This window comes from Rhinatrema bivittatum, chromosome 7 (assembly GCF_901001135.1).
Source record: "Rhinatrema bivittatum chromosome 7, aRhiBiv1.1, whole genome shotgun sequence".
Classification (NCBI taxonomy): Eukaryota; Metazoa; Chordata; class Amphibia; order Gymnophiona; family Rhinatrematidae; genus Rhinatrema; species Rhinatrema bivittatum.
In genome coordinates this window covers 182,952,138-182,965,963 of record NC_042621.1, presented here as the reverse complement: position 1 = coordinate 182,965,963, position 13,826 = coordinate 182,952,138, and the positions used below count along the sequence as shown (strand labels likewise).

The window sequence follows — 13,826 nt, the reverse complement described above, 5'->3', positions numbered from 1 at the left end:
TCCCGCCTACCTCTGGCTTTTAATATCACTGGTTAGCCATTTAGATAGATATGTTTTCAGTTAGTCATCTAAATGCTTTTGAATATTGACACTCTATGTGCATATTTGCCAACTTTCTTTTGTGGCCTGTTACAAAATGACCCCCATAATGACCTACTTGTCTTTTGTCGTTTCATTTAATCTATTACTTTTCCTTCCTCGATAACATTTTGTTGAACAGACAAGGTATTCAGCTCGCAGAAACAATCTAATTTGAGAAAACTATAAAACTGGTAGTCCTTATCACCTGTTTACATTTAGAGAAAAAGTTCATAGCGTATTTTGGACCCATGCTAGCATACAGAAAAAAGAATACTGTGAGTAGCAATGCCATTGTGAAGTCCTTGACCCATGCTGCTGTCCAAGGACTCACTTCCAGTGTGCCCAGTATATGCTGTACTTATGAGTGGCTGAACCTTAATAAGGGTTGTGGCCTAATGGCATTACTGTTTATACGTTTCTCATGTTGCCTAGTTCAGTTCAGTTTTCTTGTATTCTGATCAAGCTTTATTCCTTGTTAGACATCTGTTTTTACACCAGCTTATGGTTCCATGACCAATGTTCGCGTCAACAGCACTATGACCACTCCTCAAGTACTGACTCTGCTGCTTAACAAATTCAGAGTAAGTCACATTTTAAGACTGTTACAATACTATCTCTGTAGGTAAAATATAAAACTTAAGGTTACGTGACAAACTGATGTGGTGTTTTTAATGCTGCAGGTGGAGAACAGCCCAAATGAATTTGCACTTTATTTCGTTCATGAATCTGGTGGTACGTTATTTACAACATTACTGTGATCAGCATGTTCATATTTTTATCAATACTGTATACATGGGTCAAAAGTTGTTAGAAATAAATCTATATTTTATTTAATGTACCAGTGTGTGTGTGTGGGGGGGGGGGGGGGGGGTTCATAGAGGTCTAGGCTGCCACATCGCATTATCCTTACAACTAACACTTGTTAGGTGATAACCCAAGATATTTACAGCCTAGTCTAATCTTTTTAACTGTACTTAACTCCTTACATTTTAGGCATGGATAGATCTGCAACATTGGACACTGTAACTTAGAAACATGACAGCAGAAAAAGACCATATGTCCTATCTAGTCAGCCCATCTACCCAACTAATTTAGCTTTATAATTCCCATTACTCCTTCAGAGATCCCCTGTATTTATCCCATTCTTTCTTGAATTCAAATACCATTTTTGTCTCCACCACTTCCACTATGTTAAATTATGTAAACACCTTTATACCATTGTGGAATATGAACTTTTATTCTAGTAGGTTGTGTGATTGAAAACAAATACACATCTACCAAACGATCAAATAAATATTAATTACAGATTTTATCACTGTAAAAGTTAAAAGTAATTCTGTTTTTACAAAAGAACTTTTATTTGAATTTTCAAGAAAACTGTGTCTTTCACAAGGCAATTTCTGTTCTCTTTCAGAAAGGTCAAAATTAAGAGACGCCGAATACCCTCTAATCTCCAGGATACTGCATGGACCTTGTGAGAAGATAGCAAAAATATTTCTAATGGAGACTGATCTTGGAGAAGAAGTGCCCTATGATGTAAGACTTAATATACGGGTGCATTTCTTCAAAATAGTAGTCATGAAAATGTGTTATTAGCACTCCAGCCAAACCAAATCCTAGTATGATTATTCTTATAGCACTCCAAAAACATCCACGCAGCCACCTCTAGGATGGATGGTTATGCCATTATATCGCTGGTTGAACAATAGCTGATTGCGTCTTAAGAAGGGAAAAACAGCAATATTATTCAGTTACTCGTCCATGCTGCTTGCTGCAGCCATGTAATTGTACTTCTTAGTACTTTACACTGATTTCCAGTTAAACAATAGACAATTTAAAACTCCTCATATTGGTTTACAAATGTGTTTTTCTTTGCTCCCTTCTGCCTTTCTGCTTTTGTTAGTGTGTACATCCATCTAATCTCTCCATTCTCAAATCTCTGGCTATGCTTGCTGTCTCCTACTTGCTTTTCTGCTTTTACCCTTGCTGCTATACACTAGAACAAACTACCTTCACCCATTCAAAATGTTTTGATTTGTTGTCAGTTCTTTGCACCCCTGAAGACTCTCTTCAGAATTGCCTGTCCTGATGCTTAGTTTCAATTATACATTGCTTACTGTCATTTTTTGATGATTCTTTTTTTTACTGCTATCTCCTACTGCTATTATGTTCTTCATTTCATAGAGATTCCTGGCTAGGGAGACCATATAAATGCTGAAAATAAAATCAGCTGAATAGCTTGAAGCACAGCTGAAGGTCAAGGAAATTGGCAGAGTAAAGATCTTAACCTGTCCAGGGATAGATTTTCAAAGTTAGATGGCTAGATCTGAGCTTTTGAAAAATGTCTTCCCCAGACGAACTAAAATGTGCGTACACATTTCACTGACAGGCCCATAGTCAAAGCGTCGTTGGATCAAGTTCATCGCTTAGCCAGACAGGCAGCGGCATTTGAATTTCCTCTGAGTTTCTGGCTAAATGTTCATCTGGATAACTCTGATATGTTTCAAGGTGGAGCTAAGTTAGCTGGATAATGTGAATATTGTATCTGTTGTATCTGGCTAAGTTGTATCTGTTGTATCTGTTGTATCTGGCTAAGTGGACTGGCTATACTTAGGACTGCCTCAGGACAGCTCTAAATATTCAGTGCCACTGAATATTCCATCCAAGTTAACCAGATCCGTTTATCTGATTAAACTGACTGGATTCCATGTAGTTGATTATCGGCCTCTAAGCATGGACTTTTTGCCACATCAGTAATAGGCATTACTGGGGATGTATTTAGATTGGGGAAGAAACTGCACACTGAAATTGGATTTTGCAATATTTGTTCTTATTTTTCCTGCTAAGTCCATCTGTAAAAATAGCAGGTGTAAGAATAGATAGCTACTTTGTACCTGTGTCACTTTAGGCAGATTTCCAAAGAATGGTTGCTAGGTGGAATATAAATATTTTAATTAAAGAGAAACTGCCCAGGAACGGCACCACTAAGCAGCTTACTCAAAATGGTCCTGATGATACTGATTCCTGATCCTGTTCCCCAATTCCCTAGACTGCACCCATTTTTCTACCTTCACTGTGTTAACTGGTGTCATAATGTGTAAGAGAATAGGTACTGAGATGTTATTTTGTGACAAAATTTTGTAGAATGAAAAATTATAGTTTGTCCTCTAAAGCTGATAATTTGTTACATAAAAATATACACTATTTATTCACCTCCACCCACACCCCTGCCTCCTCCTAAATCATTTTGGCCTCTAGAGTAAAAATAGCAGGATTGAGGAATGTAAAAGTAGATATTGAGCAAAACAAAGAAAATGTATTTGTCATGGCCTGAAAAAATCTTTTCAGATAATGGAAGAGGAAAGAGGAAGCCATCTCTGTGCTTCATGACGTGCTTCAGCTTTATTGGGCCTTATTCTTTGGCAGTACCCAATAAAAGAAGCAAAGCACACCTATGAGACGCGCACTCCATTGGCATCCATGCTCATGTTTTTTAAAGACAGAAATTGTAGAATCACATGTGATTTCTGATGTCAATGGATCGAAAAAATCTAACTTCTGATTGACTTAAACATGGCCATTGCTATTTGCATTTGTTGTATGTTTTTGAGCTCTCGGTCACCCTGACACCTAACAATCATCTACATTCATGTTTCTTATTTCATTTCTTTCTGTCTGTAATTATTTATTTCTTACCTTTGACAAAGACACTGTTGTCTAGGATACCTCCTTATCTGATCCCTTCTGATAGCAGCAATTGTCTCCCCCTCTGTTTCACACTAACCGGTTTCAAAACTTTCTTTGTTCCGCAGGTTTCCCAGCCTATTGCCCTGACACAAGTTAGCTAGATGCAAAATGTTACTATTTCCTTAGCTGAGCAGGTAGAAAGACCAGGACTGTTTCCCAAGTAGGCCTATGCAGCCTGCACATACATGATAAACCTAAAAACCTGATTTTCCTGAGCTAAAGTGTTGCTGGATTTCTTTAGGGATTTTAGGACCTATGAAATGAAAGACATAAACCATACAGTAGGTTGGGCCAAGTTTGTCTTCATGATAAATCTCAAGAAAATACAAAGTACATTTTTACTATTTTTCAGTTTCAGATATTTTAATTTAGCAATAATGCATGTCCAAAACCATGTATTTATATGGATTTCATCTCTCATGTTGTTGGCAGCCTTGAAGGCTTTCACCCATGTGCCTCATTTCATCCAAGATGTGCAATACCCTTGCAGAAATGCATGGCTCAGTCACATCTTAAATACTCTGTTGGGAGATCTTTTACTAGTATTTGTTCATTTGATATTCCTAGGTTGCTCAGTACATTAAATTTGAAATGCCAGTGCTTGACAGCTTTGTTGAAAAGCTAAAGGAAGAAGAGGAGAGAGAAATTACCAAATTGACCATGAGGTAAAGCTAATCTTGCAAGCATGAAAAATGTCAGGCTGTCTTCTGCAGCTAAAATGCATTTTAGCAGTAACATCTGTGGCCATGGCACTCTTAGCCTGCTCGCCAAATATTTTATGATCTATGTTCAAATGGAATTGAAACTTAAAGGATAATAGTGACCTGTTTATTTACAAATTTTTCTAGAGTGCATTCCTGATCATGAAAGATGACCCAAAGTGGTACAGCATATAATAATAAAAGTAAAACCAATCAAAGAACACCCGACAACTTTATCTCCAAATCTAATTAACAACATGTGATTCTTTTATTTTTTTTTTTACCTTGTGGGTCCTCATTTCAACTTTTTCTTCCAGCTCAATAGGATGTGCCAGAAAGTTGGAATATAAATCAAATAAATAAATAAACCAGTGCTGGGCCTTTGTTGCAGCTACCAGGATTGCCCTTCTATTGTGATAGACTCACCCTTCCATTATCCCCCAGTTTGATTATTACAGCAATGACTCTGAGGATGGGACCATGTGCTCTAAATCTGACCACCAGCTGTGGTCCTTAATGATGACCATGATTCTCTTCCCCTCAGGGCTGTCTCCGAAGTCTTCTCAGCCACAGGCAAACCCAGGGAGTGGAAGACCTGACTCAGGGATTGAGCCAGGGAATTTCTGCAAAGTCATTGATTTATTTAATTCTTAAGACAAAAGCAAAACTTGTTGAAAATATTTATATTTAATGTAAGAGTAACTGTAAAAATATATATATATATATATTCTCCTGGAACAAGCAGGATGGTAGTCCTCACACTTGGGTGACATCATCAGATGGAGCCTGGCACGAAAAACTTTTGTCACGGTTCCTAGAACTTTGACTAGGCACACTGAGCATGCCCAGCATGTCACTATTCACGTGTCCATGCGGGGTCCCTCTTTAGTCTCTTCTTTTCCATGGAGCTGTCGTCTCGCAGATCTAAAGCTCATCTTTTTGTTGGAAAACTTCCACGGTCAAGTCTTCTCAGGTTTTTCTTCCTGCACCGGGGTCCTTGTCTCTCGTCCTGGCCCTAAAGGGCATCGTGGTGAGTGGAGCCTTTTTGTATGTTCTGTGCAATCGATTTCCAGCAGTGCCGTCTTCCAGTGGCTGCTGGCCTTCGACTGCTCGTTGGGTACTTTTTCAGATGGTGTCATCGTGGTTTTGCTGATGCCACCAGTGCCCCCAGATGATGTCCATTACAGACCTCCACGAGCTCTGTATCTTGTGCCCGGGGGCATTGCACGATCTCAGGGGGGGTGCCCTTTTTCTGCCCAGATGACCCCCAAGGGTCGCCATGCATGCCTCAATAAAATGGAAAAACTGTTTGGCTCCAGGACATCTGGTCCCTCGGCGTCGACATCAGGGGCGTTGACACCCCTAGGGAAAGGGGAGTCAGCGCTGCCGATCCCGTGCTGCCTTCTCCTCCACCGCGTCCCCAGATCGAATTGGGTGCAGGAGACCGGCCTGCTTCTATTTCCTCTCATTTCAGGTCCGGATTGTCTCCATCTCCCTCAGTGCCGGGAAAAGATCGGATCAAGCATCACGGGAAATCAAGGAAGCACCGTCATCAGTCTTCGTCATTGCTTGAAGCCAGGCTTGGGAAGGCACCGGCTCGGTCCGAGATGCCCACAAAGCGGCCCTAGCCTGAGGAGGTGTTGCCTTCCATTGAGATTAGTGGCCCGAAACAGTCCCCACCGGTTTCGGTGTCGGACACCAGTCTCCCTCGGGGTTCCGAAGGAGTCCAGTTATGCCTCCTTCCTCTCCTCTGGCTGTCCTTTCTTTAGAGGCATTCGAGCAGGAGTTAGAGCACAAAGTGCAGTTGGCAGTCAGCCGAGCCCTACAAGGCATCAAGCCGCCGGCCCCATTGGGGCCACCACCGCTGCCAGAGCCTGCGCTGTCGGTGCTTACACCATTGCTGGAGCGCCTGGACTTGCTCCTCGGTGCACTGCCAATGCAGCTGGTGCCACTGCCTCGGGAGCCTTTGATGCCCCAGGGAGCACCAATGCTGCCTCCACCAGAACTGATTCCAATCGCCGATTCCTCAGATGAGGGTGGGCCACTGGGCCCAATAGCACCACTTCCGCGGCTAACCCCACAGCCAGCACTGCCCAAGTCTCCGATGCCCTCGGTGCCATCAGTGCCTCAGGCAGCAGATGTGGTCCAGACAACCCTACCGGTGTCCCTGGGGTTCCTAAGTGAAAAGGACACCCCATATGACCCATGGGGGGATGATGTATCCGAGTCCTTGTCGGAGGACTCCAAGGACCTGCCCTCTGAGCTGTCACCTCCTGAGGAAATACGTTGGCCCCCTCCCGAGGACCTGACGTTTGTAGGCTTTGTATGGGCCATGACGGAGTCTGTCCCTTTTCAGTTCCTGATGGAGGAGGACTACCGCCACAAAATGTTGGAGATTCTCCAATTTGTAAATGTACCAAAAGAGGTGTGGTGGCTGTCCCAGTCCATGACATCTTTAAAGATCTCTTTGCCCAACTCTGGAAACACCCCATCTTGGTATCCCCTGTGAACAGGAAGACCACCAAGGGGTTTGAGAGGCATCAGCTCCCGCATCAGTCTGTGATGGTGGAGTCTTCCCTCAAAAAGGCATTCTTGGACCATACCTCAGTGCCTCCAGGCCAAGAACATAGGGCCCTAGACACCCTAGGGAGGAAAGCCTTCCAAGGATCCATGTTGGCAGTGCATATCACGTGCTACCAACTGTAAGTGAGCCAGTATTCCAGGAATCTCTGTAAGCAAGTCCAGGATCTGGTTGAGCGCCTGTCCCAACAACTTCAGGAAGACTTCCTGAAAGTAGACCAGCAGGGATTTAAGTGTGATAAGAATAAAGTCCACTCCACCTATGAGGTCTTCAAGATGGTGGCAAGGGTAGCGGCCGCTAGGATCAGTGCCCATTGCATGGCTTGGCTCCATGCTTCCAACCTCTGTCCAGAGATTCAGGAGCAGATTGTGGACCTGCCCTGTGTTGGGTAGAACCTCTTCGGTGATAAGATTAAGGAGGCAATGGCGCAGCTGAAGGATCATCATGAGACCCTCCAGCACCTCTCGGCTAGCACCTCGGATCAGTAGTCCTCGGGCAAGAGTTCCTCACAGCAGGGACCTAAGCACCTGTTTTACTGCCCAAGGAAATACTACCCTCTGGTGGCCAGGGTGAGGGCCCAACGAGCTGGCCCTAGGTCTCGCACTTGGCACCCCGCGCTTCTAGGCCTCAGCCAGCCCCCCAGCAAGGCTCTACCATGGGGTTTTGACTGGTGGCAAGGGAGTACCAGCCAGTCTCCAGTACCCTCGACAGGGGGCCCTCCAGTCGGAGGCCGGCTACAGCTCTTTGTGGGCCATTGGCCGTCACCTAGGGTCAGTGGGTTCTGTCCATCATTCATCGAAGGGACAGACTAAACTTTCAGGATACCCCACCAGACTCTCTGCCGTACCCCTCTTGGGGCATCTCAGCAGATCAGGAGATATTTTTCACAGAGCTTTCTGCCCTTTTAATAGCCAGGGCAGTTGAGCCCGTTCCGCCATATCAGCAGGGGACCGGTTTCTACTCAAGGTATTTCCTGATTCCAAAGAGAACTGGGGATCTCTGTCCTATTCTGGACTTGTGGGCCTTGAACAAGTTCCTGAAAAGGGAGAGGTTCAAGATGATTTCTCTCAGCACCCTGATTCCTCTCCTGCAGAAGGGAGACTGGTTTTGCTCCCTCGACCTAAAAGACGCCTGTGCCCATGTCAAAATTTTCCACACCCACAGGAAGTATATGCAGTTCATGGTGGGTGGACAACACTTCCAGTACTGGGTGCAGCTATTCGACCTGGTGTTGGTGCCCCATGTTTTCACCAAGTGCCTGGCAGTGGTGGGTACTTACTTGCGGAAACTGAGCATGCAGGTCTTTCCCTACCTGGATGACTGGCTCATCAAGAGCTCCATCCAGGAGGGTGCACTGCAATCCCTGCACTCCACCATTTGGGTCTTGGAGACTCTGGGTTTTCTGATCAACTACCCAAAGTCTCAGCTGTTTCTTTTGCAACAATTGGACTTCATAGGAGCTAGGTTCGACATGGTGCAGGCTCAGGCATTCTTGCCCCAAGACCGGGCACTCACCTTAATGGCCCTGGCGAAAGCGATCTCTCAGAGTCATCAGGTCTTGGTGCACTGCATGCTGCAGCTGTTGGGGCACATGGCAGCGGTGATCCATGTCACTCCCTTACACATGCACAGAGCTCCGTGGACCCTCCACTCGCAGTGGCGCCAAGCCACACAGGATTTTCGGGTGCACATTCGAATCATTCAGCCACTCCGAGTCTCCTTGTCATGGTGGGAGACCCTGTCCAACTTGAAGGCGGGGGTACCATTCCAGGCATCCCTGACTCAGGCTGTGCTCACCACGGATGCCTCCCATCTTGGGTGGGGTGCTCATGTGGAGGAGCTCCCCTCCCAAGGTTAATGGGAGGGGAGCGCAATACCAGATAAACTTCCTGACGCTCTGGGTGATCCGATACGCATTCTAGGCATTTTGGGAATGCCAGGCCAACAAGGTGGTCCTAATCCAGATAGACAACCAGGTGGCAATGTCGTACATCGATCGTACCTCCTCTGCCAGGAAGCTGTTCAGATCTGGTCGTGGGTTCTGTCTCAGGGCATCCTTCTCCGGGCCATGTACCTTCCGGGACTGCAGAATGTGGTGGCAGATGGTCTGAGTTGATCATTCAGACCCGACGAATGGTCTCTAAAGTAGGAGGTTGCGAATTGGATCTTGCATCTTTGGGGAACCCCGGACGTGGATCCGTTCGCTTCCCCCTGCAATAGGAAGGTTAGCTCTGTTCTGCTCCATATTCCAGGAGGGCGGAAGAAAGGAAACGTATACCTTTGCATACCATTGGGGCAGGAGCCTCCTGTATGTGTACCCTCCGCTTCCGTTAGTGTCAAAGACCCACCTAAAGCTCCAACAGGATCATAGGACATGATTATCATCTCCCCTTATTGGCCGCATCAGATCTGGTTCCCTCTCCTGCAAGATCTCGCCCAGAGGGAACCAATCAATCTGGGGACTACCCCAGACCTCATCACCCAGGATCGGAGCTGGTTGAATCATCCCAACCTCGAGCCTTGTCCCTCACAGCGTGGATGTTGAAAGGTTGATTTTACAGCCCCAAGAACCCTCTGATGAGGTGTCCTAGATCTTGCTGGAGTCCAGGAGGCTGTCTACTAGGAAATCTTATGGCCTAAACTAGAAGCGGTTTTCTGCTTTGTGTGAAAGTCACAGTTTAGACCCGTTTTCCTGCTCTACCCCGAAATTGCTGGACTACCTGCTGCATCTCTGAGTCTGGCCTAAAATCAAACTCTGTGAGGGCCCATCTTGGTGCAACCTATTGTGGAGCACTTCATGCAGGGCCTGCTTCAACTGAAGCCTCCTATCAGGCCCCCGCGGTGTCCTGGGACCTCAACGTGGTCCTGGCCCAGCTTATGAAGCCTTCTTTTGAATCCATGCAACTCCTGTGACCTAATGTTCTTGACCTGGAAGGTCATCTTCCTGATGGTGGTCACCTCTGCATGCAGGGTTAGAGAACTTCAAACTCTGGTGTCGTATCCACCTTATATGAAATTCTTCCATAATAGGGTGGTTCTGCGTATGCATGCTAAGTTCTTGCTGAAGGTGGTGACTGATTTCCATCTGAACCAGTCGATCATCTTACCTACCTTCTTTCCAAAGCCTCATTCGCAACAGGGTGAACAGGCTCTCCATAGCCTGGATTGCAAGAGCAGACGGCAAGTCATAGGCAATCCACACAACTCTTTCTTTCTTTCATAGGAGTTGCTGTGACCAAGCAGACCTTATCCAACTGGCTGGCAGATTGCATTTCATATTGCTGTGAAGATCTACTGCTAAAGATTAGTACCTGTACTAATCTTTAGCAGTTAAACAGTTAACTTTAGCAGTTAATCTTTAGCAGTTAAACAATTGGTGTCTTTTACCAAATGGGAGATCAAAAGACTGGTGCTGAAATGCCTTTGAAATACCTAACTTGCAGAAGGATATATAAAGCATAGCATTTGCTTTTTTTAGTTGGATGAGCTGAAATGAACACAGAGCAAGTGGTTCTTTTTCAGAGTCCCCAGTCCTGAGTCCTCCAGATTTCCTATGAACACTGGCATATATAGAGGAGGGCTTATATAGGAGGTGTTCTTTTGTTCATTGTTAATATTCTGTCTTTTTTTCTGTCTGTCTCCTGTTTACCTGCATTAATTTATGTATTGTTTACTGTGATACTGTATTAAATGTTAATATTACTTTGCTGATTTGTTATCCATATATTTACAACATTTAGTAAACTAAGTTTTGCTTTACCAGATTGTGTGTAGAGGTTTTCATGGGTAATGATTCAGATGGATGAACCAAATCACGGTGAACCTAGAAGATGTGGTGGGCCTAATTGATAAACTGAAGAGTAGTAAATCACCTGGACCGGATGGTATATACCCCAGGGTTCTGAAGGAATTAAAAAATGAAATTTCAGACCTATTAGTAAAAATGTGTAACCTATCATTAAAATCATCCATTGTACCTGAAGACTGGAGGGTGGATAATGTGTAACACCAATATTTTAAAAGGGCTCCAGGGACAATCCAGGAAACTGCAGACCAATTAGCCTGACTTCAGTGCCAGGAAAAATAGTGGAAAGTGTTCTAAATATCAAAATCACAGAACATATAGAAAGACATGGTTTAATGAAACAAAGTCAGCATGGCTTTACCCAAGGCAAATCTGCTTCACTTTTTTGAAGGCATTAATAAACATGTAGATAAAGGTGAACCGGTAGATGTAGTGTATTTGGATTTTCAGAAGGCGTTTGACAAAGTTCCTCATGAGAGGCTTCTAGGAAAAGTAAAAAGTCATGGGATAGGTGGTGATGTCCTTTCATGGATTACAAACTGGCTAAAAGACAGGAAACAGAGAGTAGGATTAAATGGTCAATTTTCTCAGTGGAAGGGAGTGGGCAGAGGAGTGCCTCAGGGATCTGTATTGGGACCCATACTTTTCAATATATTTATAAATGTTCTGGAAAGAAATACGACGAGTGAGGTAATCAAATTTGCAGATGATACAAAATTATTCAGAGAAGTTAAATCACAAGCAGATTGTGATAAATTGCAGGAAGACCTTGTGAGACTGGAAAATTGGGCATCCAAATGGCAGATGAAATTTAATGTGGATAAGTGCAAGGTGATGCATATAGGGAAAAATAATGCATGCTATAGTTACACAATGTTAGGTTCCATATTAGGAAGAGATATAGGCATCATAGTGGATAATACATTGAAATCGTCAGTTCTGTGTGCTGCGTCAGTCAAAAAGCCAAACAGAATGTTGGGAATTATTAGAAAGGAAATGGTGAATAAAATGGAAAATGTCATAATGCCTCTGTATCGCTCCATGGTGAGATCGCACCTTGAATACTGTGTACAATTCTGGTCGCCGCATCTCAAAAAAGATATAGTTGTGATGGAGAAGGTACAGAGAAAGGTGACCAAAATGATAAAGGGAATCGAACAGCTCCTCTGTGAGGAAAGACTAAAGAGGTTAGGACTTTTCAGATTGGAGAAGAGATGGCTGAGGGGGAATATGATAGAGGTGTTTAAAATCATGAGAGATCTAGAACGAGTAAATGTGAATTGGTTATTTTCTCTTTCAGAAAATAGAAGGACTATGGGGCACTCTATGAAGTTAGCATGTGGCACATTTAAAACTAATCTGAGAAAGTTCTTTTTCACTCAACACACAATTAAACTCTGGAATTTGTTGCCAGAGGATGTGGTTAGTGCAGTCAGTATAGCTGTGTTTAAAAAAGGATTGGATAAGTTCTTGGAGGAGTCCATTACCTGCTATTAATTAAGTTGACTTAGAAAATAGCCACTGCTATTACTAGCAACAGTAACATGGGATAGACTTCGTTTTTGGGTACTTGCCAGGTTCTTATGGCCTGGATTGGCCACTGTTGGAGACAGGATGCTGGGCTTGATGGACCCTTGGTCTGACGCAGTATGGCATGTTCTTATATCCCCACAAGACCACCGCACACAGCATAGAATATGTAGTAGGAACTGAATATCCCTAGTGGAGCAGGAATAGCTGCTGTGCCAAAAAAATTGGATAAAGGTACTTTAAAGAAGGTTTTATTGAATTTCATGTTTTAAATGGGTAGCTTTAGATGTTAAGGGGATATAAGCTACATTTCAATTCATCTTATCAAGTTCTAAGTTTGGTATTTGTGGCATAGCAATGATCTCTGTGGCTCTGCCTTCTGAACTTCTTCCATTTTCTTTGAAAGGTTCAGTGCCCTTCGGTCAATGATGCAGCAGCACTTGGAGAAACTGGTGGACAGTGAAGACCATGTCTAACAGCAAATATCCAGAGTAACAAGCAAGACACCTAGCAGAGAACCAATGATTTATTGAGATTGTATGTTGTTTTGAGCCAAAGCTTTTCTTTGTAACCTATATTGCAGAGATTTATACTTTTTTAAATAGCTACATTCTGTGACTTTTTTAATAGCTCCATTTTCCCATAAGTAGCAATAAGGACCGAGGAGATTTTTTTCTAATACGACTATGAGCATGTATTAACAAACCAAATGTCTAACTTTTGGCTTACAATAAAAGTTCATTATGTTTATAGCTTGATTACCTGGCTTAATTGCTTTTGTCTGTTACATTGTGTATGTTTTAACCATTAGAGCTTCATCAGGCTGTTAGTGGGGAGATTGCAGAAGGTCGAAATTGAAATTAATGAATTCTCAATTTTCAAGGCCACGTATTATGAATTCTAAATTTTCAAGGCCAGGTACTATTCCAGGAAGCTCATTCTAAAATAAAATGATGGTGATGTTCAGCAGCATAATCTTTATCAGTTTGGAGCAAATGCTTTGCTAATGTAGGGTCTATGTACTAACCAGCATAGTAACACCCCACGCACACATTTCCTCCCACATAGGCCCATTGCAACTGAGCATTCTGCTTAGTTGTTCAGGTCAGAGTCTGGTGCCATTTTGATTTTGATGCCATCGCTAGCAAGTGGAAAGATGCATTCATCCTGCTGGTAAAGTATTCTGGAGGAAGAAGGTCTCGTGATCGGAGAGCATCAACCTGAAGCAGCAGGAAAGGATCCTGTAGCCAAGGACCTGCTCTCCAGGTGGTGCATTGTCCTTTCCACCAAGGATGTGTCTCAAAGGCCTACTGCCAAGGAGGGAAGGGTTAGGTCAGCCGTCATAGTTGGAGATTCGATTATTAGGAATGTAGACAGCTGG

General features: G+C 43.7%; 1 protein-coding gene and 1 long non-coding RNA gene across 9 annotated transcripts in view; one reads left to right on the top strand and one right to left on the bottom strand.

Moving 5' to 3' along the window:
* RASSF4 (Ras association domain family member 4) overlaps positions 1-13,203 on the top strand; it is a 150,834-nt gene extending 137,631 nt beyond the window's left edge. For 6 of the 7 annotated variants that reach the window (XM_029609609.1, XM_029609605.1, XM_029609611.1 and 3 more), the window contains 5 exons: positions 561-662; positions 762-813; positions 1,496-1,617; positions 4,396-4,493; positions 12,852-13,203. In XM_029609609.1, the coding sequence (XP_029465469.1) occupies positions 561-662; positions 762-813; positions 1,496-1,617; positions 4,396-4,493; positions 12,852-12,921 (444 nt within the window). In that variant the 3' untranslated portion in view covers positions 12,922-13,203. The remainder of the gene's footprint in view (positions 1-560; positions 663-761; positions 814-1,495; positions 1,618-4,395; positions 4,494-12,851) is intronic. The other variant, XM_029609610.1, reaches the window with a different exon arrangement.
* Positions 1-13,826, bottom strand: part of LOC115095627 — a 48,518-nt gene that overhangs the window by 16,858 nt on the left and 17,834 nt on the right. The window lies entirely within an intron of this gene.